Here is a 25,815-nt window from a genome sequence, read left to right on the forward strand (position 1 = left end):
AATGATTATAGTCAATAATAAACTACAAGCGTTGTCGATAAATACTCGAGATAGATTTTTCATCTGATAATAAACAACACATCAGTAATGTGTATTACATATATGGTTGAGTATGTAATATGATATATTTACATCTCTCTTAGTTTGATATTGTAGTGTAACATACATTACACTTACAAAATATATGTGATATTTGTGATTTGGTTCTGATCACACTTCTTCCGTCATTGATTGTTTTTTTGAGACCCTTCATGCTCCAAATTCCAAACCCTTAACTTTACTCTCAATTCCAAATCCACCAGCCAAAATTCCCAATTTCAAACCCTAAGATTTACTCTTGCGGATCCATCTTCTTCAATGAGGAATTTGAAGGATCTTCCAACAGATATTTTATTAGATATTGTTACTCGTTTACCAATTGAATCCATCCTCGACTGCAAATTGGTATGCAAACCATGGTTGAATTTGGTTTCTCATCATCCGTTATTCTCCAAATTTCATCTAACTCATCTTAATCGATCCATTGATTCTGGTAAGTTAAGTTTTCTCTAGAATCATGATGAACGACTTCATGATTTTGAATACAATGAGGACAAATCTATTCATAGTATTACAAGAATTGGCATGTAACCTCCATTCACATCACCTCATTTTAAAATTATTGATTCGATTAATGGTTTAATATGTCTATATGGATACCAAAATCATACTATTTGTATATGCAACCCTATGACCAGAGAATATGTTATGCTTCCAGATATTAAGAGAAATTGTGATGATTTCCATCGTTCGAGCGGATTTGGTTACCTTCCTTTATCTAATGAGTATAAAGTTGTTGAACTGTATAACTTAGAGGAAGATATTAATTCTACAAAGGTTGTTGTATACACTCTTGGAAGTGGCAGTGGGTGGATAAATGTTGGGAGGTTTGGTATTAACTCTCTCCGAACTTCTCAAAAGTATGGTGTCTTTTTGAAGGGAGCACTACATTGGATGCATATAAGTGATCGTAAGGTTTTTGTTTTTGATTTGGTTGAGGAAAAGTTCCATGAACATGGTTTGCCTTTGTCACATCCTTTTCCAGTATCCACCATGTGCAATAGTTCTATAGGAGTTTTGGGTGGGCTTTTGTATTATTATCTGGGATATTTATGTCCAATCATCAGATGCATATATAGTGACATATGGATACTGAAAGGGAATGACGATATTTGTTACATGGAAGAGCAGGTGGAGCAAGAGCCATTGGGTTGGCTTAAAGAGTTTTGTATTCCTGGAAAGAGACCATTCGCCTTAACCAAGAGTGGCTGTGTTTTATGCTTCACTTACAACTCTCTTAGCATTTACGATGCAATATCTTCAACCTCAAAAGAGCTTGTGGATTCACTGAATTTTTATCGAATAATCCCTCACAACAACACGTTAGTTTCATTAAAATAATTGTGGGAAGAAGATATAAAGAAAATGGAGTCCGCTAAAATATTGGAGGAGAGAAAGCATCTTTTTCGGACAAATCAGCTAGAAAGATAAGATCCCTGGACACACTTATTAACTGGTAATCTTCTCGGATCTTCTGAAGTAATGGTTTTAGAACTTTAATTCTAACCTATCCAAAACTTGACTTAGTATAATAGAATCAAGATAAGTTTTGATCAACTAACATTGACAACAAGCTTGATACGGCAAAACTTATGGGTTCAACCAAACAATGCTCTAACACCTCTAACCGAGAAGATAGAATCAGCAAGCTACCTGATAACTTAATTCATTTTATCATATCTTTTGTTAATATACTGTTTACATGGAAAGCTACTAGCATCGAAATCTATCCCGAGTGTCTCACATATTAACAAATTAATTGGAACTATTTCGTATTCTTTCCTTCTACAGTTTACTTCTTGCAGAAGCATAAAAATTACCTAGTTGAACGTAGGCAAGGACATAACAAAGTTTTAGGGGGCTCTAAGAAAAGTTACTGAAATGGGATCCTCATAAACAAAATCATAACTATTAATCCATTAATTAAAGTACAAGAGTGATTATAGTCAATAATAAACTACAAGCGTTGTCGATAAATACTCGAGATAGATTTTTCGTCTAATAATAAACAACACATCAGTAATGTGTATTACATATATAGTTGAGTATGTAATATGATATATTTACATCTCTCTTGGGTTGATATTGTATTGTAACATACATTACACTTACAAAATATATGTGATATTTGTGATCTATGTGATATACATAAACAAATGAAATAAAATTGATACAAACTGCATTCCGAAGAATTTATTATATATATTATTTAGTTCAATGAAATGTATAATATTCAGTTCATCTGTTGAAATACTGGAGTTTGGAAGACCTCATGATATATCTTTTTCGGATATAGTTTTAGAACTTTAATTATTAAGGGTCGTGCTATCCTGAACGACAGTGTGGGGAGGAGTTATAAGCTAGCAACTAACCATCCGTTGGATGTGAAATGGACGAAGAAGATATCTTTACTTTATATTTGCATTATCAAAAGGGAAATCGTTAAGCTTATTCGTATTGTTATTCATTGCAAATATATTTTGAATTACCAATATGTGTGTTTAGTATAACCGCTCATAAACTTGCTTTTGTATCTTGGTAAAACTATTTACAAGGCCTGACTTATGTATTGTTATGACTTTTATTAGTAAGACCTGTTAGAGCATTGCTCGGTCGAACTCGCATGCGTTGCTATATCAAGCATGTTTGTCAATATTAGTGATCAAAACTATATGTCTTGATTTCTAGTATACTTATGACTAAGTCTCGGTCTAGGATAGTTAGGAATAGTTGAGCTCCAGACTCCATGGCGATTATCTTGCAAAGACGAAGAACTACTCAATGAACCGATAGAACTTCATCCGACTAAAAGGTATGTGGATACTTGAACTCATCTTGTCACTCAAAAGTCTATCTACTCTATCTCCTACTTTTGAGACAACAGTCGTATAAGTATGATAGTTTTCATACATACACATTTGCTATTTCGAGCCGAGTTTACTCGTCTATCTTTTTCTCGAAACACGTGTTGTTAAGCTTTGCTTTAACCATCTTCATCTTTACTGATAGACACATTTTTGTGTCTAAGTTGTCCTCAATTTTCTCTATGTTGGTACTCGATTTTGTACTTATTATGGCGTTTTGTGTGTTTGTAGGTATTTTTGGGAAATAAACATTTTTGGAAAATTCGGCTCGAAAAACTACTAAAGGCACCCCGGAGGACATTTGCTATACGGACCCTAGATTTGGCTAAGGGGCACCCAAGGTTATGCGTAGCCCAAATTCATCCTTAGCACCCATCTTCTTCTTTTGAATTTCATTTTGGCGGGAAAATGAAGAACAGAACTGTGTGATTTTCGATCGAAGTTTGAAGGAGTTCTAGGTAGACAAAAGGGCTGAAATTTGTTGGGTAGTTGTGATATGTCCCAACAAAACTATCATGAATGATTTGATCGATTAAAATTGGCTAGATTCTCGCGTAGAAGTAAACAGAGCAACACTTTCTCGGGAAGAATATTTCACGGGTTTTGAAGAGTTTGAACATGTTCTGATGACTCGATCAACATTCTGGAACGTGTATTGACCTGTTCAGAGTGTGCTGGCAGAGAATCAACGCGTGAGGAGGTAAAATAGGGAAGAAAATATTCCCGAGAATATTCTTTTCACTGGAGAGTTATGAAGAGATTTTCGGAGTTAATGCAGAGATTGGATGACCCTGTTGAGTATAAAATAGGTTCTCGGGCACCATAGATGGGGTATGGAGAGTTTGGGGAGCAGTACAGAGTGAAAATCAGAACTACAGAGAATATCTTTCTGCTGTTGCGTAAGGAGGAAGAACATGAAGAAAAACTGCTTCTAAAAACAGTCGCTGAAGCTACAGTGACAGCGACAAAGACGTGACAGTCGTATAGATACAGTGACAGTGACACATTGCTTCTATCGTTCTCTGTAACAGTTTTGTTTGTAACAAAAATAAGTGTTACAACCCAATTTAATAATTTTTCCTCCCTTTTCATCTTTGTAAACACCCATTGAGCAATAAAAATTAATTTTGAGCGTGTTTCCAACATGTGGAGCTAGACCCCATCACCGGGGTAATGAAGGAAGCCAAATTTCACTAATGCGGTAATTATAGTAATTCTTTTTGTGACTAATTGCACAGTATTTAATTGAATCATGATTATCATTGAATGGTTGTCATTTCAATTGATGGGTTATGCTTGATTAAATGTTTTGATATCCCATACTTTAGATTTACATCCATTACTTTCGAAATCTATTATAGGCAATGAATTAGAGTCAATGAAAATTTATATCATAAGCTATTATTGTTTAGAATTGGTATTTAAACTGCATGAAATTGAAGTCTGGTGGAATTCTGAGTCCCTGTCATATCTTCATCTTGTGACAATATTTTGTATCTATATTTTTCTTTTATTTTAGTTTACTAATTCTTAAAAACAGTCTCATCAAGTCCGAGTGAACGACAACCTTTTATTTTAATTTATGTGGATACTTGAACTCATCTTGTCACTCAAAATTCTATCTACTCTATCTCCTACTCTTGAGACAACAGTCGTATAAGTATGATAGTTTTCATACATACACATTTGTTATTTCGAGCCGAGTTTACTCGCCTATCTTTTTCTCGAAACACGTGTTGGTAAGCTTTTGCTTTAACCATTTTCATCTTTACCCGTGACGAAAGTCATAATGACATTTCAATCTCTAGAAAATTGCTTTGATGAAGATAGTTGTGAATAACGACTATTATAACATTATAGAATAATGTTTCAATGATTGAAATGTAGAGTTGAGATTATGTAACCATCTATGGATATAAGCATATATAGTGTGTTCGCACATTAGTGTATGAATCCATGTACCGGAAACCAAGTGTATGCATATGTGTGCATACAGAATTGGTAAAGGAGACAGGTTGGGTACGCGTACCCGTACGCGGATTTTTTCATCGCGGAAAATTCTGCTGAGTTCGTAGTTTACAAACTAGTAAACCAGTCACCTTAGGTACGCGTACTGGCGGAACTTTTCTACCCGAAAAATTCTGCTGAGTTTGGAAACCAAAACCAACTCAATCTGGTTGCTAAGGTACGCGTACCCAAACTGATTATTTTCTCAAATTGGTAGTTCATGAACTTAAACAATAAATTATAAGGAATGCAATCTTTGCAAACCGTGGCTATATTGTTCATGAATTGATTCAAATGAATCAAACCGATTTTGTTTCAATTGTGTTTATGTATAAAGACCTAAGCAATTGAACAAATCTTCAACTAGTTCTTTTGAAGTCATTTGAACTAGTTGTGAAGAAGATGAATACGGTTAATATAGAAGTGTTCATATGGCTAACCATTGGTTAACTATTTGTGAACCAACTAAGTCTACACGTTTAGGTACGGTTACTCAAACCTAAATAAAATACATTTCATTTGTGTATGACAAGCTAAGTTTTGATCCAACGTTTGAAATATATTAGCTTGTATCTAATCATGTTTTCATCTAATGGTGAATATTGAATGCTTTGTTACTAAGCTAACATTGATTGCAAACCCTGATTTTAAAACTATATAAAGGAGAACTCTAGCAACTGGAAAAACTAATCCCCACACCTCCTGTGTGATACTAGTTGGTTTAGCTAGAGTCGATTCTCCTTTAACCTTAGGTTTCTTCTCGAGACCATGTAGGTGAACGACTTAAAGACTTCATTGGGATTGTGAAGCCAGACGAAACTACTTCTATTATAGTTGAGCGATCTGATCTTGCCATTTTCTATCGTACGAGTTCAATTGAAAGAATTGGCTTGAGATTATATCTCCAGTAGGGCAAGATAAAAAGAAATCACAAACATCTTCGTATCATCGTTTGTGATTCCAAAATATCTTGTTTCGCTACCATACGATTAAGATTATTGTGAGGTGATTGATAATTCTAGGCTGTTATTCGGGAATATAAGTCTGGTTTATCGATTCATTTCTGTTCACCTTGATTTTATCAAAATATGGAACAAAACTCGTAGGTTTATCTGTGGGAGGCAGATTTATCTATTACCGTAGACTTTTCTATGTGATACAGATTTGTTTATTCAAGTCTTCGACTTTGGGCCGTAGCAACTCTTGGTTGTGGGTGAGATCGGCTAAGGGAATCAAGTGCGTAGCATCCTGCTGGGATCAGAGATGTAAGGAGCGCAACTGTACCTTGAATCAGTGTGAGATTTATTGGGGTTCAACTACAGTCCAGACCGAAGTTAGTTTGTAGTAGGCTAGTGTCTGTAGCGGCTTAATACAGTGTGGTGTTCAATCTGGACTAGGTCCCGGGGTTTTTCTGCATTTGCGGTTTCCTCGTTAACAAAACTTCTGGTGTCTGTGTTATTTCTATTCCGCATTATATTTTGTTATATAATTGAAATATCACAGGTTGTGCGTTGTATCGATCAATTGTGAAATCCAACCTTTGGTTGTTGATTGGAAATTGATTGGTCCTTGGATATTGGTCTTTGGTACCATCCAAGTTTATATCTCTTGTTTTTTAATAAAGACTCGCAGATTTCTATTTGCTTGAGTATAGATTAAATAAAGAGATCGAGATATTAACTCCTTGATATACTTTTTAGTAAGATTGAGTCTGACTGTTTAGTTGATTCTCTTAAAAGTATATTAGAGTTAGTCCATACAGATTGCTAATCGAAATATTGGGTGAGGTTGGTAGGCCCCCGCATTTTCACCTACGAGTTTTGTTCCGTCTTTGATAAATCAAGGTGCACAGGAACCAATTGATAAACCGGACTTATATTCCCGAAGATTAACCTAGTATTATCAATCACCTCACAATGATCTTAATCGTATGGAAGCGAAACAAGATATTGTGGAATCACAAAAGATGAGACGAAGATGCTTGTGACTACTTTTTATCTTGCCTATAGGAGAATCAATCTCGAGCAAATCTTAGAGAAGATAGTACTCAATACGATAGAACAAGGCAAGATTAGAACACACAACTACAAAGAAAATAGTTGGGTCTGGCTTCACAATCCCAATAAAGTCTTTAAGTCGTTAACCTACAGGGTTTCGTGAAAAACCTAAGGTTAAAGGAGAATCGACTCTAGTCGCAACTAATATCACACAGGAGGTGTGGGGATTAGGTTTCCCAGTTGCTAGAGTTCTCCCTTATATGGTTTTCAAATCAGGGTTTGCAATCAATGTTACCTTGGTAACAAAGCATTCAATATTCACCGTTAGATGAAAATATGATTAGATTCAAGCTAATATATTTCAACCGTACCTAAACGTGTACACTAGGTTGGCTCAATAGTAGTTAACCGAATTTATCTATATGAACACTCTCATATCAAACTTATTCATCTTAACCACAACTAGTTCAAATGACTCAAATGAAACTAGTTATAAAGTATTTCAATTGCTATATTCTCATAGAAGCATACAAGAACACAATTGAAGCAAAATCGGTTTGATTCACTCGAATCAATACATGAACATTATAGCCACGGTTTGCAAAGAATGCATTCCTTATTATATAAATGTATTATTTCATGAACAAACCGATTTTAGAACTTTAATTACTCAAGTATGCAAACGGATACGCATACTTAAAGTAGCCGGTCTGAGTTTGGGTTCGCCAGTATGCAAACGGGTATGCATACTTCCAAACACAATAGAAATTTCCGGAACCAAACCCTTCGACAGTATGTGTACGGGTATGTGTACTTAGGTACTCGGAATTTCATAACTAACAAGTACGCATACGGGTATGCATATTATAGTTTTGGTCATGGATCACATACATGCAAGAACGCATACTATGTTCATAATCCAATGATGGTTAAGTGCTCTAAACTCTATTTCAATCATTGAAACTTTCTTAGAGGATGACCATAGCTGTTTTCACGGACTATTAGCATCAAAGCAATTTTCAAGTTATTGAAATAATCATAACGAAAAATTCCAAGTCTACACCAAATGATTGTATCACACAAACCATGTAAGATGTTACTCGGCGATTTTCACATGAGCATCTTTTGACTTTCGTCAAGAATATAAGATGAACTTGGTTGAAGCGAAAGCTTACCAACACATATTTCGAGAAATATGTAAGCGAGTTAAACTCAACTCGAAATCTCAAATGTGCATAATTGAATACTATACAGTAATACGACTTTTGTCTCAATATAGGAGATAGAGTAGAAATAGACTTTCCAAGTGATAGATGAGTTTTCGTCTCCACATACCTTTTGTTGATGAAGTTCCACAAGCTCTCCTTAGTAGTTCTTCATCTTCAAATGATGAACGTCGTGAAGTCTAATGCTCAACTACACAATCTATCCAAGTCCGAGACATCACTATAAGTAGACTAGAAATCAAGACTTATAGTTTTGATCACTAACATTGACAAACAAGCTTGAGATAACAACACTTCCGAGTTCGACCGAGCAGTGTTCTAATAATTGTTGAGCCAACTATGTGCACATGTTTAGGTACGGTTACTCATATCTAAATGAAGTGACATTTCATTTGTGTATAACAAGCTAAGTTCGATCTAACGGTTGAAAGATATTATCTTGACTCTAATCAGGTTTTTATCTAACAGTGAATATTGAATGCTTTGTTACCAAGGTAGCATTGATTGCAAACCCTGATTTGAAGACTATATAAGGAAGAACTCTAGCAACTGGGAAACCTAATCCCCACACCTCCTATGTGATACTAGTTGCGACTAGAGTCGATTTTCCTTTAACCTTAGGTTTTTCATGAAACCCTGCAGGTTAACGACTTGAAGACTTCATTGGGATTCTGAAGCCAGATCCAACTATTTTCTCTGTAGTGTGTGTTCTGATCTTACTTTTTTCTATTGTATTGAGTACTATCTTTTCTAATATTTGCTCGAGATTTTAATCTCTGATAGGTAAGATAAAAAGTAGTCACAAACATCTTCGTCTCATCGTTTGTGATTCCACAATATCTTGTTTCGCTTCCATGTGATTAAGATTATTGTGAGGTGATTGATATTACTAGGCTGTTCTTTGGGAATATAAGTCTGGTGTATCAATTGGTTCCTGTTCCCCTTGATTTATAAAAAGATGGAACAAAAACTCGTAGATATTTCTGTGGGAGACAAATTTATCTATTCAATAGACTTTTTTATGTGAGACAGATTTGTTTATCAAGTCTTCGACTTTGGGTCGTAGCAACTCTTAGTTGTGGGTGAGATCAGCTAAGGGAATCAAGTGCGCAGAATCCGGCGTGGTTCAGGAGGCGTAAGGAACGCGACTGTACCTTAATCAGTGTGAGATTGGTTAGGGCTCAACTACATTCAAGTCTGAAGTTAACTTGTAGTAGGCTAGAATCTGTAGCGGCTTAATATAGTATGGTGTTTATATCTGGAGAAAGGTCCCGGGTTTTTCTGCATTTGCAGTTTCCTCGTTAACAAAATTTCTGGTGTCTGTGTTATTTCTTTTTCGCATTTTATTTTTATATAATTGAAATATCACAGGTTGTGCGTAGAATGAACTAAATAGACTAAGACCTACTATTAACTTGCCAAGTATAATTAGAAGAGATAAATATTTAGGATTTATTATATACTTCTTCAAATTCAAGAGTTATTATGTTTGTTTTAGTTTGATAAGAGGATTATACTTAGGAAATACTTATGCTTAAGAATTATTGGCCATAATTAATCTTGGTTGTGAATCATATCCATGCTAGTTTGGTGAGTAAGGTTAAATCGTGTTTGTGCGGGTTTCTAATTCTTAGCCTACCTTGGTTATTGTCTATGCATATTGCATTCCATGTCTTTTGTTCCGCTAAAAATTCTTTTGAATTTTGTCAACTTTATTCGGGGTTTTCTTGACAAAGCAAGACACCGTATCTGGTCATCTGGTGATTAAGAAATGAACTAAGGAAAGTTTTAACTAGTATAGTTCTACCCGCATGGTTAAGAGATTTATCTTTCCAATCCTAGAGAGAAGCATATATTTGTTTCAAAGAGGTTCAAAGTTGTTGATTATGTCCTTATCAAAAAGAAAAAAAGGGGTCCCTGAGTACTTATCATTCTTTGGGATTTTAAGGATCTTAGAAATTATGCATTTCTAGTGTGTAGTAAAAACCTGATTTTTGAATTCTAACTTGTCCTGTCATTTCGCTCAATGTAATGAGTATACTCATAATAAATTTTTCTTTAGAGATATCTGTTATTGGAAGGAAAAAAAAAAGGAAACGGTTATCTCTAAAAAAAAAGGTGTAACGCAACATACACATCCTTGGTTACTTTAATTCTAATGATGTTATTTCCTAATTCTGCTTTAAGTAGAAGTCTCCAAAGAACCTCCACGCAAGCAGGATGAAAGTTGGTCCCCTTGACGAATACCCTATCTTGATATTGAATCTTTCTCCAGAGAAGCAGTTACTAAAAGAAAGAAAGAAGTGATATTGCGTAATAAGTTGACATCACTCTTTATTAAAGAGAAAAGATATAAGAGTTATGTCAAGGAAACTTCGTTCAATTCTATCAAAGGTTACGGAGAAATCAATTTTAAGAGCCATATTTCCATTTTGTTTGTGGATTTCATTGACTGCAAGATTTCATGGACAATTATGATATTATCACTTGAAAGGAACGTAAATAGATTTTGTAATTTGCATAGTGAGGTTTAATACGATTTTCTAGGATTTTTGAAATGTCCGTATAAGTTGTCCTTGTAGAGAGATTTTTAAGCTTTAATTGAAGATTAAAAGCATGAGAGTCATTGTCATTTGTTTTCTGATTTTCTATAACTAATTATTCCTAATGTTCTCATGACTTATTTAGGTTCTTAAAAATCTTAATGGTTTATGGATGTTAGTGGCTAAATACAACCCATAGTTGGATTAAATAAAACCCACACTAAACATTTAGGTTTTGACTAAATACAACTCGGGAATACAAACAGAAATTTAGTATTTAGGGTTTCACAATCACAAAAAATTATGTCGTGGAGAGTTCACATAACAGAATTGGAACATCAAATATCCACCTTTATTTTACTATCATGATCATACCATAAAGATAAGTCATATCCTAATATTCATCTTCCATTAATGGAACACTAATTAACTTTTGTTTTACTATCTTCATCATCTTTTAATAAAAATATTAGTAGGATCATTATCATCCATTCCATTCATACTCTTTAATCTTAACTTCAGATTTTATCAACCCAATAGTTACCTTTTCCCGTTTGCACAGGGAACCATGGAAAAAAAAATGGAGAAAAAAATGGAAGAAATAAAAGACTTGTTTGGCATACGGGTTGTACACAACCTTTTTCTCTTAGTAAAAATGAAAAGTAAAACGTGGATTACATTTAACCCCAAACGTGGGTTACATTTTATAAGTTTATAATTGAGTAATGTTAGAGTATGACAAGATCCTACTCCAGCAAGATGACTAATAGTAGCATGGATACAAAACATACCAAGCCGTTGAAACTTAAAATTCTATGAATTCGTTCTTTTATGTTTTCATTTCCTTTTCTATTGTTTGACCAAGTGAAGGAAATCTCCCGATAATATCAATGAGACCTAGATTTTCTATGTTACTATTTGAGGAAGATTAGGTTCATACATTTGAGGTTGCTTGAAAATATTTGGGTCACATGATATAGCTTGCTTTAGAATGTCAGTTTGTGAGGCACTAAAATTTTGAGTCGCTAAAATTTTGGACCATCGCACAATATTTTTGTTATAGTGGTATATTACAGGTTAAAATACATAATTTGATTCATGGGAGTCAATTTTAGGTCATATAAGTGGGTTATTTGGCAAATTTTTCAGTTAACAGCTAGGTTTTTAAAAGCAGTATAATTTTTTGTTACCCATAATTATAGATTTTAAAACAGACTTCTGTTACATGACAAATTTTGAAACATAATAACTAGTTTTTGGGTCATAACTTGCACATATTTCGGTTTACAAAATAAAAAATTTGTGAGAAATTTTTGTTCGCTAAGTAATTTTTTTCCAAGTGACAAATCTTAATTACGTCAATATTTGAATCAGTTGATATATTTCTTTTGTTGTAATAACAAACTTTTGAAAGTGATGCACATTTCAAATTAGGGATGTCAATGGGTCCGGGTCCTCCCGGGTACCACTGGATCCGGACCCTATTTATAAAAGTCGATTTCGATTTCGGGTCCGGTTCCTAAATTTATGGACCCAGAGCTGGACCCGTTAAGAACCCCTGATTCCCGTTGCGTATTGAAAATTTATCATTTTCCCCTTAAAATCTCGATATCTTCTTTTTTTCTTTTTTTTTCATGAATCCGGATTATTTTTATACACATTTATTATTATTTCTTTATTGATGTTCTAAATGAAGATTAAATGTAAGAAAAAATGAAAAATGAAAGAAAAATCTAAGCCAAAACTAGCAAAATGTTTATAATTTTACTAAAGTGATAAAATAAAGAATGAATAACCAGTACCCTACCTGCGAGTATGCGACGGGTATTACACGTTTGGACCCATTAAGATTTTGGGTTTAATTGGGTAGTACCCATCGGATCCTAAATTGCTAACGGGCCCAATTTTATGACCCGAAACTAGACCCGAATCTACTGCTCCGGTTTTGGTTTCGGTTAATGGATACCCATTAATAAACCAAGAGGTGAATTTTGAGTCCTTGAACAAATTTGAGAGATAGATTTTGGGTTTTAATTTTTTTTTCTTTCTTTCTTTTTCTTTTTTTTTTTTGAGGCAAAAGGTAAATTGGTGTTGAGGTCCCAAGGGGTCCTGATCATTAGGGGCAAAATATGCTTCAAAAAAATAAATAATAATAATAAGGGGCAAAATAGACAAGGTGGAGAAGTTAGCCATTTAGGCTTGTTAGGAGGCATAATAGGCTCAGTTGGAAGGCAAAACTCAGCTGTCATGGGAGCGGGGGCAATTGCCTCGGTGGCCTATGCCTCCTCCTCTACCGGCTATCAGCTATCTTCCATATAACACTTGTTCATTTGATCTACTATATTCATTAATTATCACAGAAATGGCTACTGCCTCTTAGAACATGATCCATAATTTGCTGTTTTAGCTGCCCTTCACATTGTGACAAGTGTAGGTCTCTTCCCTCATTGACGACTACTAGTCTTTTTCCTAGCCTTGGTGACATTGCAAACAACAAACCTATGATTGTTACCACTCTAAGTGAAGCAACAAAAACACCACCCAATTAAAATAGAGTTTCTCAAAGTATACATGGAATGGAATGCATTCAGATGGATTTTCTTTGGGCGGTGAGGTTTTGGTGGATTGACAAACCGTAGTTTTGTCTCATTTCATGGACTATAAGGCTTCCTAATAAGGTTGTTTTCGGTCCCTCTAAATTAGAACCGACCTTTTCTCCTTGCTTGGAATGTTTGACGCTCACACTAGCTTCTTTTGGATTGGACCACTCTCTATCTCTCCAAGCCATTATCACTGTTGGTGATAGTGTGGTTGAAGAGGAGTAAGACACGGCTTATCCCCCACTATGGTGAGATTGATATTTGGTGGTGTTGCAGAAATGAGCTTTTGGTGGACCAACCAACTCATTGACTTGCAAAGAAATAAAGATCATTGGGGTTTGAGCTTACAAATGTCCATCTTAGGCTATAGTATATATTAGAAAGAAGTGATGTGGTTCAAAGGCTTTTCCACGAAATGCACTAGAAAAGAACCACTGCAAAATCAAAAAAGAATCGGCTTTGCAGCTCACTTACAAACCACCTTACCTTTTTCTAGACAACTGACTAATCGCTAAGAGTGGCTGTGCACCAGAATTACTACTCTATTACAGAGACATCCCGTCCCCAAAAGACTTATTTGCACACTGGGAAGTTGAAGGCCAGGCTTGATAACTTTTATTCACTCATCTTTGTGTTGCCGACGGGTGAAATGTTATAGTTAATCGCACTGCCAAGCTGGAGTTTAATGCTTAAAGAATCATTCTTTAGTGTTCATTTTTTTCTTTACTTTTGTTCTTCTTTCTTCTTCTTTTCTATCCTGATCAGCTGCACTAGACATATTTTAAAAGAAAAGTGTTCAAAGGTTTTAACCGTGTAACCTGGAACCAAACAGCAACATTGAGTGCTATAAGAAATCGTATTTGCACATCGTAAAGCATAACTATACCAAACTCAACTTAGAGTAGCTACTAGTTAGTATGTGGAGCCGCCACGTGGCAGATTTATGTAAGTGGAAGACATCTTTATCATTCTCCATTAACTGGGAACTGACCTCAAAGTCATTAGTTTAAGTAAAATTAAAACGAGGATAATAAAGCAGAAAGGAAAGAAAAAGAAAATGGCCTATACATGCATAGGTTATAGACTTTCGACCATTACTTAAATTGCAGGAAAGAAATAAAGAGAAAGCCAAAGAATTGCAGGCGGTAAACAAGTGTGTTATTACTCGAAAACACGTGGAAGATAAGATAAATCATCTGCCAAAAGAACACGAAAAGAAAAAATTGCATACAGTTTCAGCTTGATTGATGCACGTATCTGAGATCTGAAGTGCATTAAAGGTAACTATTCTTGATCACTTATTATAACTCTTATACTTAGTGGGTTGACATAAATTCCTGCACTTTTATTTGACATATTTTCTTTCTTTCAGTGGGTTTGACTAATTGGGTTTGGGTTGGGAGACTCACCTGGATTTGGTCATTGTTGAATATTAACTGAAACCAATCACAATGAAGAAAAAGAAGAGGACAAAGCAAACTGAAAAACCATCATAAGAGAGAATCCAAGAACACCGATGGGACTCATAATAGAACAAAACATGACATCTCTTTCCCACTCTTTCTCTCGTTTTCTCATTGGTGGTCTACTAGTTCAATACTAGGGTTCTGGTTAACTAGTGATAATGACAACTAATTTTGAGAGAAAGATGATGACTAAGAATGTCAGTATGTAACAGAAAAAAAAAACATGCTAATGAACTTTTCATGAAGGCAGTGATGCTAGTGACAGGATAGAAGATCTTATCATCATCACCTGTTACAGCTTAAATTTCACTAACATTTTGGCATTTGAGACTTATAATAAGTTATCAGTACAGGTAGTAGTAATATAAAGATAACACTTTAGCTGAATCGAATTCATATAAAGAGAAAGATTAAGATACCACCGATGGCATAGACACAGCCCAACTTCAACTACCCAATATAAATATATTTACTAACCTCGCAATGGGATTTATCATCTCTGCTATTCTAACTTAACAAATAGTTCTTGAACGATCGATGAAAAGTTTATATAGTTATAACTACTATGTTAAACTGCAGCACCAAAGAGGATCCAACAATTAGACACCCTTCATTTTATTATAAAAATCCATAACCAATACAATGCTCGCTGAATAGGTCACTCATGAATCAATGCAGAAGATGTTAGAAAAAATACCACTAGTCTAACCGGTAGGCAGTCATCCATTGATTTAGATGAGCCTTTAGTAACTTCACGTAATCAAATCTAATTGTTCACTCCACAGAAACTTGAAATAGTTGAGTCCTGCAAAACAGCAAGTTAATTAGTGGAATTACATCAGTATTGAAGTAAAAAGTGCTAGTAATGTCTTCATCCCTATTGAGATTAGCAATGGTGAGTTAGCAACTTTAACAATTACTACTTCATTTCAGGAATTACGTTTCTACCAAATGTACACACTTTTTCATTTGTGGGTCGTACGATTTGTTGCTAGATTGCATCTGCTCTGTCTAGTAGTTTTAAGTAGCTGCATTACACTGGACTCTTCTTTGTTTACACTAGGTCAATAAAAAAGGGATGCCTTCCTCTCTTCTTGGACTTCGTCAACACTAGTCCACTATAGTAAAGCAAAAAATGCAGATGGTAGTAAAATAACATCTTTGTTTTCTGTTGATCTAATAACATGATAAATTTCCCTCTCAAAGAAAGAGACTGTTTTCATGACCTTTGCTTTTCTTTTTACAGACAGCGGGTATAAAATGATCAGTGAATATAGGTGGAGATAATGGAAATTTAGGATACTTGTTGTAAATTAAAGAGACGGTAAACAAACACGAAAATGCATGATTATAACACACTATCAGAAGATATTGGGAACGATATATGTTCATGACATTCTGTAACACACTTGGCTTAGACGTAATATTTGGCTACAAATAAGAAATGAGAATTAAATACCTGTAAGTCCTGTACAATCCACATGCTGCAATTTCACCTTATTAGAAGTCACAAATCTGCTTCCACCTGACAAAACATCGTTGTAGGCGCGGAACTTTCTAACGGAGAAGGATCACTATCGGAAATCAGCGTATAAGGAAGAGATTCATATACTACGTTTACCCATGTCATTACCACTGTTGATGGGTAAAGAAACGCTGTTAACTAATTCGCATATGAACATTTCACTAAGTATATAAAAGGAAATGAAGACTACACAAATCTGGATCGATGGCCCCTCAATTCAGGACTCGTGGCAGTAATAAAAGGAACTGGTCTGCCAGCAGTATAAGAGGGAAGCAGGTGTGGCGTAGGTTGACAATTGGGGGGAGCAATACCATGGAGAACATGAGGGGAGCTGCTGGGTGTGCCAGAGAGCTCTGTTGGATTATTTAAAAATAAGGGTCGGGCCAATCCAGTATGGCGTGTCATTATCTCTTTGCATGGACTGTGCCCGGTATTTTGTCTGATTTGAGGATGTTCTGCCAGCTGCCATCTATTTGTATCGCATGTGCCCTGTGCAACATTTACTTATACATTAGCAATGGACTAAAACCATTGATGCTTTAAATGATGTGGAAGAAAAAATATCTTACCTCATTACGGACAAATTCCGGGGGTAGTGACAAAGTGGGTATACAACCTTCAATTGGTGAAGATTGAACTCTCCTCTCCTGGTATGAAGGCATATCAGGGGCGCAATGTTGTGGATTTGGTCTGCCACTACTCACCCAATGCTCAGTACTACTACTCATCCCCAAATATGCTGATGGAGAATGGTCATGAGATAGTAAAACGTAGGAGCTGTGGTGCTCCTCCCTATGAACGGTACGAGCAGCATCTGACTCACACGTCCCCCACGACCTACAACCATCTTGTTGGTGTTGCAAAACAGGAGAGCTTGAAGAGTACGATTGTCCAATGCCAGTCCAGAGAGGTGGTAATCTCCCATAAGATGGGGCAGGACTGGCTGGCCCATGATGTGATGCTGCCCAGTCTTCGATTGTTATTCCTTGCTTGGACGCAGTTTCCACTATCTTTTTCTGGTCTATACCTAACCCCATAATCAAGTTCCACAGGTTCCTTTGTGCTTCCCTTTGGTTGTTAATGACTTGATCACGCATTGCCATTTCAAACTGGAGCTCAGTATTAGCCATCCCCTATTTTACAGTTTAGGAATGATTATTATTTTATTGTAGATAAAATTACCAAAATATTATCACGCAATTTTCTAATGAAATGATGGAAATTAGTCTCACACGAAACATAACTACATAAGGTAGCCTTGGGACGTGATATCATACTCGTGGTCATGCGCAAATACCAACTCTACAACTGTTTGGATAGATTTTACTCCACCCAAATTGTTCAGTAACTAGATCACAAGTATGAAACTGACCGACTCGAAGAACCAGCTGCACCCTTTAATTTCCTACCGGCAAAGAATAAATAGGGTGACCAAGGATAAACCACATGATGTAGCTTACGTTTTTGAACTACATGGAAAACATAATTCGAAAACTAGGCTCAGATAAGATTATCCCTTTTTTCTCGTGAAAGAACTTGCAGTTATAATATTGTCTGTTTCGCTTACCTATAATTTTTTTAATTAACGGATCTAGGCCATTTCTCCAAATAAAATTACAATTCATTGGAAAGACCATACAAAAGCATCAAACATTTATTTCATAGCCCAAGGACCCGGTCAATCCAGACTCCGGTCAGCAACGGAGGGATGCTCTTCCATCGTACTCCCCTCTGAGACTCTGAGAGGTCTCAGAGTTGAGACTTTATACTTTAACTACCTTTGTAATAATAGTTTATACCTTTTATCATAATTTAATGAAGGGAGACTGGATCATCTCTTAATCATAGTTTATACCTTTAACTACGTAATGTCTTTGAAATTTTGGATTCTTAGTAAATCATCCACCACTAAAAAGAGGCACAGATGCACTAGACACAATTAAATAAGCGCCAAATAATGTGTTACTTAGCATACACACTACCCGGTTCCTACTTACCAAGATCCTGTACTGACTGAGAATATGCAAGTAGGTTCTGTTGCCATTGTTGCTAATGGCTTCCTCAATCATGTCTTGGAGTTTCCGTCGGTGGTTCTCATTTGCCACTATTTCCTACAATGAGCAGAATGCTTAGAGTCAAAATCCGACGTAAAGAAACGTCGATCAAGATTAGGATGAACGGTACCCTTTGGTAATTTGCACCAGTATCATCATTATCCCGAATGTTATCTAGAATGTTCTGTCTTCTTAGTCTTAAGGCCTGTACAACTGCTCCATCCTTCCGTATAACCTGAAATTTTGAGCAAGTCTATAATTAGAAATTAAGCAGCACTAGACATCCAAATATGAGAAACAGGAAGACTACTACTTGAAGTTGACAATACTGACCCGTTCCTTTGCAATAGAATCATCTAAATGTTGGAGCTCGATGCGATTACGAAGATTAGTTTCTTCGAGTTCAAACAAAGCCTTTTGTAGGTTTATTCGATCCTGAACATTTTCACTGGTTTGATGGCTTAACACATTCAGCCAAGATGGTTCATCGTCCACTGTCCTTTCAGCAGGTTTGACACTTAGTTGTGTCTCCTTATCTGCTAGTTCCTTTCTCAGCCGACATACTTCAATCTGCAGAGTTCCACAGTCAGCACAAACATGGCAGGTTTCTCAAATCAGTAGTGGAGGAACGGCCATTAAACAGCTTACCTGAAGATTATCGATCATTCGTTGGTAGTCTGAAACATGTGTATCCACTGTACCAATGTTTTTCTGTTCCAATAAATAAGAAAGGTAATTATGTTAGTGACCTTCTGCTAAACAAATACAATAAAAATCAATCGACAAAGAAAAAAGAATACAACGCACACTAAGAAGTGGATCGTGGATCCTGGCTAGAACAATGTGGTGATCGGCAGTCATAATGGTATATAGGAAAACAACCGTTACCATTAAGACCCTAATATGTTTCGGACACAATAGGGGTGGGACACACAAAAGTTTTTGAAAAATGTGAAGATTCACATAGTTTTGACCATTTTTTGGAATACCATCTTTCACAAATAACATTGAGAATGGGATACAAAGGAAATTCAATGGCTCTTTGAGAAACAAATGACCAGAAGGAATAGGTGGAGACCGAGTTTAAAGCAACTCATTCAAGCAGAACTGCAGAAAGCACAGTACTGTATGCGCTACTTTCTAGAAACGCTTTACAATAATTGAATTCTCATAGAGTCCATCCATGACAAAATAAAATATGCTAGTGTCTCTCGCGCTGATAATTACAATGGGAAATATACTTATAAAATCTCACCTGGATGTGTGTTTTGATCTCTTTTGCTCGGTCAGCATACTTCAGGGTATTAACAGTGTGATGATACTGACTGTTAGCAGGTGACACTGTAGCAATCATAACAGTTTGAGAATTACCACTCAGGCCATCTTTAAGGATCCTCGTCAATTTGCTGCAAATGATCCCACTATTAGCTATCCAAGCAAAGTTAAGACTTAAAGCTCCTAAAAGTCTATAACCACTGTGGAGCTATACCTATTACGATAAGGAACATACGCAAGACCCTTCTTATGCTGTTTTCCAAGAGCATTAATACAGTTTGCTAGAGCAAGAAGTGAGCGGTTAATATTGGCTCCATCTCTTAGCTTTTGCCCTCCACTATTTGTTTCAGAAGCCCTTTCACTGCAAATTAACCGATCATCAATAACCTTAGATTTGTGCAACTTTTCTTGGAAATGAGATAGAGCCAACCAGGTATGCTTATCCATAGACAGTTGAAAACTATTGGCATATAGTGTTTACCGACCTTCCAGCAAGATCAACTAGCGCAAGTTTACCACGGATAACTTGGTTCTGATATTGATTTTTATGCTTCCTTCTTACAGTAATCTCCAGAACAGCATGTGAGCTGATAATACAAAAATATGATTAAGTTTTGTCTGATGATGACATCATTTATACCATCCAATGAATAGTTCTGTAAATAAGTTCCTCCCTGGAAAGTTTTAAAACTTAAAATTGTTCATAGAGCATCTTTTATGGAAAATTGAAAGAGCATAAATCAATGAAGTGACATGCAGTAGAACTGTAGAAGACAACAGAAAATCACAGATAATAGGAATTTCAGATGAGTTTCCGATCTTTGGCAGCCTAAAAGTAAGAAAATCAGTACTGAGAAACTATGATGCTGCTAAAAACCAACTAATCTGTTGATTTGATTTGAAAAAAAAATGCAGCAAGAATAGCTGACTTGAAAAACATGACCATTGCTTCTCACCGTGAAGATGTAGCATTTGCTTCAGTACTTTCTGTTTTTCGCCTACTGTTACCCAAATTAAGGAGCTCCAGAATCCTATCAGCTGAATGCACCTGGAACATATAACCAAACAATTATCAAAGACTTGAGCTAACATATATAACCAGCAATGTGATAAAGAATATCAAAGCCTTCTAGATACATAAAAACTGTAAATGCCAATATAAACTTTCCAATTTCCAAATGCTATAGAGTGACCCTTGCAAGAGCATGAACACAGTTTGACGGATATTTTGGAAGAAAAATAACTCTCGATAGATAGGTTAGACATATGATATCAGGTAGTTTAAGACAGAAAGGGAACCTTGATACTTCTAAGTCCAGCAACAACTATTCCTTGTTCAGGATCCTCTCTAAGCTCCAAATGCCCAGATGATTTTTCAAGCAAATCATAGATAACCTGAATTAGGACAAAAATGAAGTTAGTGATGACCTATTACGAACCATACGTGCTCATAGAGTTAAGACTTTTACAGGACAGAACTGAAAATGCACATCCTACTTCGTTGTAGACTTCCAGGTAAGAACAATTGACTTCAAAGTCATCAGAACTTTTGTCCTGTTTTATCAGATCAAATATTGTGTTCAAGCTAAGAACCATAAGCCCGGGATCATTCCTTGCGCCAACCATTGTGTAAGTTTTACCACTGGCAAAGAGTGTAACATCAATTGGACATTATAAAGAGAGGTGATGCGTCTACTGAAAAGATCATATGTAAGGATTGCTGAAATTTGGAATACAGTTATAGCAAGCATCTCCAAGTTACCTTCCAGTTGACCCATATGCAAAAACAGTAGCATTAAGACCATGAATAACTCCGGCAATTGTAGAGGCTATACTTGTCTCATAAACATCCTAAGGAAGTTTGCAATGAAGCGTAGTTAGGTATGAGGGGGAAAAAAGTTAGGTATGAGAAGCAAATCATAACAGACAATATTAAAGAGCTAGCAAGTGATAGATTTTGTTGAAACATATCATTGTACAAATGACATAAAGTTGTGGTGATTGTTTTTGCATGTAAATCCCTTTATCACAGGTGTCAAGATATTTTGACAAAGATGTTAAATTCAACCTACACATATGTGTCATGAAAATCCATGGTTAAGCACAAATAATATGCCAATTCTCCAGATAAATAGTTTCAAACAACCTTCATAAATATGGAATTCAATATCTAAACAACGAAACTGTCAAGCCTGGTACATGAAAATTAGAGAGAGCATACCAAGTTTTTGGAATTGGGACCAAATGCATAGTCGAACATATATTTTTTCTCTTTAGTTCGGTTTTGCATACGATCAAGGTAGTCCTTGGACAAGTCAGGATCCAAGACAAGAACCTCCTAGAAATTCAAACACACTGTGACTAACTTTACAAAAGTGAGAAATATTCAAAGAAGTAAGAGCAAATGAAAAACAACAGTTCACCTTATTATTAGTCACTCTCACAATATTTCTGTTCCTTTGCAATTCTCTCTTAGTTAACGGTCTACATTTTACAATAACCTGCAGCAAACAACATTCAATTAACAAGAAGTGCCATTACCAATCAAAGAAACAATGTAGACGATAATCAAGAAAATCTAACCGAGAGGGTCGTGGCTTGTTTCGAAGCTGGAGCTCTAATGCTTGGCATATCCAACCAATTTACCCTTTGAATCCTCTAAAACCCCAAAAAGGAATCCCAAACTTGTCCAAATATATTCACTTGTCAAGTCTATGAGCTAACTCCAAAGAGTATTCCTCAGATGAATGAAATTCAAAACCCAAATTTCTCCTCAAAAGTAAATGCACCCTTCTAGAACCCTAATTTTTCAAAAATTAAACCTAAAAAATCAACCATTCTCCACAGTGAGAAATACAAAACGAATCAAATCCATTTCACAAACAGCTCAAATCCTCAAAAACATCAATTCAAATAGCTCAAATCTCCAAAATGTAACAATAACAACAACATAGAGAAAATCAATCACAAAATACAAATTCACTCTCTCAAGTCTTAAACAATAGTTTATATTAAATCATCATAAAGCAATCATTTCCCAATGTACTAAACCAAAAAAAAAATCGAAAGAAAAAAACCTATTCCCTAGATTTCTTCAAACGTGCATAGGATTACAAAACCACCAAAATCTCTCTGAAAAATTCAAGAAAAAGAAAAAATCATCAATATCTATAGAATCTCAAAATAATAAAAACAATGTGAGAAACGACAACAAAAAAAAATAATGTTTAAATTTTCTTTTTCTGTGAATTTAGGAGGTTTTAACTTTCGCTAGCACTATTCTGTAACGCCATTTTTATTACAAGAAGATGAAGAAGAAAGAGAAAGAATGAACAGATTTAAGAAATTAATGAACGTAGCAGAAGAAGATGGAAATGAAGTGAGCGTTGCGAGCGATGGTGACCGTTGATTTAAGGTCTTGAGATGTGAAGTGTAGGTGAAAAATTTAAGCGGGATGTTTTTTTAATACTAAGAACTGGAAGAAGATATAATGAATTTCAACTTTTTGCGATGACACTGTATTTTTTAGTTATTTTTGTTGAAGTGGTGAGGATGATGGGGATGGGGATTTTTGGAGCGCACGATCTTATCTTACTAACAGTCACTGTTAAGAAGAAGAAGACATGGTCTGTCCCCGACATACACTGTCGACGTGCTTGATGGTACTACTAGAATGAAGTGTGTGTGTGTGTATGACTGTTTTGGCCCTTGAAATTTTTGTTTTTTTAGTATTTGTTTTGAGGGGCAAGTGAATGGAATGGTCAATTGGTGAGCATCCAGGTGCCACAGGGAGTAGAATTTTGTTTTTATAATTTGTGGGTATGGCCAAGTCTTGTGAGGCATATTGGCATGACACACAGGTTGTGGTTGGCATTCTTGGAATCATGCCATCTTCTTTGAGGCTGCCTCGGAAAGGTTCACACCTTTGAAACTCTTTCCACTTATAGTATAAGAAAGTTTCTTTTCACACCTTTCAAACTTTTTCTATTTATAGTATAACAAAATTTCTTTTCATGCTTCTTTATGATCCAGAGTACGTCGGACACATTGTACCGAGGAAAGAATCCTTCCACTATTTGGGATCTATGATCTAGAGTACCGGAGACCATCGACAACCAGGATTTTAGGTTTAGGAGGCTATTTTTTCTTTTCATGAACGTATAGTGAATTGAGTAATAAAACACCTACACTGAGCAACTTGATATCTTTCCATCAAAACACAAGCATTGTATCAAATTTGTATATCGATAGTCAAATTCTTGAACTAACTATCGCCTAGCGGCCGAAGGCTGCCTAATTTTTTTTTTGGATTTTGCAAGTTATTCTTTGGTTTGCGAAAAAAAATCAAAATATATAGCATAATAAGTTCATATATCTTTTATATTTAGCCCCCACCTATACTGCATTTTAAAGATTTGTATCATAACTAACCTAAAAAGTAAGAAGAGAAACATAAAAGAATACGGTTCGTTTTTTTCTGGGATACGATGCATTATGGAATGACTGAATGGGCTTTTGTTGTAGCTACTACGTGCTAATTCAGAATTTCACCTGGGTTAAAAAAAGAACGATTTTTTGGGGACCATGGTTTTTTCGGGGACCATGGTTTTATTTTGGGTAAAGATATTAGAAGTAAATCTAGGTCACCCCTTATCTAGATATTCATACTAATATCTAAATTACCCTCCTGATTAATTTTGGGTGATGATTAGTTAGTGTTAATAATAGTTAGTGTAATGATTAGTGAGATGATTAAGTTAAAGATAATTAGTGAGATTAAAAAATCAGATTGTTTTTTTTAAAGAAGTAGAATTATTGAGAGAGTAAAGTTAGAGAAGATGAAGAAGGAAAACATGAAAAACGATGGATTTTACCAACCACAACCGGAGGAAGGGTATTTGGGTACCCAGGTATGCTTCAAACTTAGATAATGTTGGTTGAACTGCTCCAAACCTTCAAAAAATGAAATTTTTTATGTAGATTTGGGCCAGTTCGGTTGCCATATGTCAAGAACATGTAACCGAACACACCTGAAAGTGTAGTTCGGTTACCTTTTCCAAACACACAGGTTACCGAACTCGCTCGTTAATGGAGGTTTTGGTCGTACAGTGTAATGTTCGGTTACCTAGGATAAAATGGTAGGTAACCGAACTTTGAACTTAAGGATGGGTTGATCTGTAGGAGGGAAGCTGGGAATGTGTGGAATCACTGGTAATCAAATATTGTGGGTGTGTGAATTCTGAATATGATAAGCTCTGAATGATTGAAATTGCTCAATTGAGAGTAGTTTCTCAATTGATGAGTTGATGATCTCGTGTTGTCGACGAGACGTGAGATTGATGATACTGTTGATGCGGATGATTCAATCATGATTCAGAGACTTATTTATATTGTTGGAATTTTAGACACCATGATCCCATGAAGTGTGACAGTTGATGGAATCAAGGAGTGGGGAAGTGGAGATCGTGTTTGAAACCAGTTGCTCAACGTGTGGAGACTTGGTCGATTTTCCACCCACTACCTCGTGAATTCCTTCAACTGATTGCACGACTTTCTCACATTCCATCGTGTGTTTGAACACACGTGCCGTAGACCGCCATACCAAAACCCTAAGTGATACCCCCCAAAGTGACACAATTGACGTCTCGTGGTATGTTAGTCAATTGATGACTTCGTGGTTTGATGGGACGATGAGTCCATGTAGTTGCTGAGTTGAACATGATGTTTCTGAAACTCATGAATTGAACATGTCATGAGACAGAGGTATAGTTCTTACGATGAAGTGAGCAAGTATTGCTCATTCGGTGGATCGTTGAATATTGATTGTTAAACCAATATTCCTTGGTCTGAGCAAATATTTATCATCTGAGCAAGTGTTGCTCATGTGATGAATTGTTAAATATTTGATCGTCTGAGCATGTGTTGCTCATCTGATGGATTATTGGCAGCGTACCAAAAATATTAATTAGAATACTGGTCGTTGAACCGAGCATAATTAATAAAATTAATGACCATGAGGTCGTCGTAAAATTATTAAGGTTGGAATCTGGAATGATGATCCTTGGATTCAGAAACCCTAATTTGATCAATTGATGATCAATTCATGGTTCGTCAGAAGTTTAACCATGGGACGAAGGAGGGAGCGACTACATAGGACCG

General features: G+C 35.8%; 2 protein-coding genes across 2 annotated transcripts; one reads left to right on the forward strand and one right to left on the reverse strand.

The window, feature by feature from the left end:
• Positions 1–729: 729 nt before the first annotated feature.
• Positions 730–1,440, forward strand: LOC113303761. The gene has a single exon (XM_026552869.1). The coding sequence runs from the start codon at positions 730–732 to the stop codon at positions 1,438–1,440; it is 711 nt and encodes a 236-aa protein (XP_026408654.1).
• A 13,953-nt stretch (positions 1,441–15,393) lies between these two features.
• Positions 15,394–23,233, reverse strand: LOC113285673 (kinesin-like protein KIN-8B). The gene is made up of 17 exons (XM_026534469.1): positions 22,240–23,233; positions 22,080–22,157; positions 21,878–21,994; positions 21,419–21,507; positions 21,154–21,298; positions 20,956–21,051; positions 20,613–20,704; positions 20,142–20,243; positions 19,871–20,017; positions 19,637–19,787; positions 19,030–19,092; positions 18,715–18,951; positions 18,512–18,616; positions 18,325–18,438; positions 16,897–17,460; positions 16,262–16,816; positions 15,394–15,607 (listed from the first exon to the last, which is right to left on the reverse strand). Exons 1-16 carry the CDS (start codon positions 22,285–22,287, stop codon positions 16,514–16,516), a joined length of 2,451 nt encoding a protein of 816 aa, XP_026390254.1. The 5' UTR covers positions 22,288–23,233; the 3' UTR covers positions 15,394–15,607; positions 16,262–16,513.
• Between the last annotated feature and the right edge of the window lie 2,582 nt (positions 23,234–25,815).

Source organism: Papaver somniferum, chromosome 1 (genome assembly GCF_003573695.1).
Source record: "Papaver somniferum cultivar HN1 chromosome 1, ASM357369v1, whole genome shotgun sequence".
NCBI lineage: Eukaryota > Viridiplantae > Streptophyta > Magnoliopsida > Ranunculales > Papaveraceae > Papaver > Papaver somniferum.

Bases quoted from the DNA above. Each gene is read 5' to 3' on its own strand.
- LOC113303761 (XM_026552869.1), top strand. From the start codon at position 730: ATGACCAGAGAATATGTTATGCTTCCAGATATTAAGAGAAATTGTGAT.
- LOC113285673 (XM_026534469.1), bottom strand. From the start codon at position 22,287: ATGCCAAGCATTAGAGCTCCAGCTTCGAAACAAGCCACGACCCTCTCG. The intron at 19,093-19,636 runs GTGAGATTTTAT...TTATTGGAACAG, and splicing joins AGATCAAAACACACATCCAG to AAAAACATTGGTACAGTGGA. The intron at 17,461-18,324 runs GTAAGTAGGAAC...ACTGTAAAATAG, and splicing joins TCAGTCAGTACAGGATCTTG to GGGATGGCTAATACTGAGCT.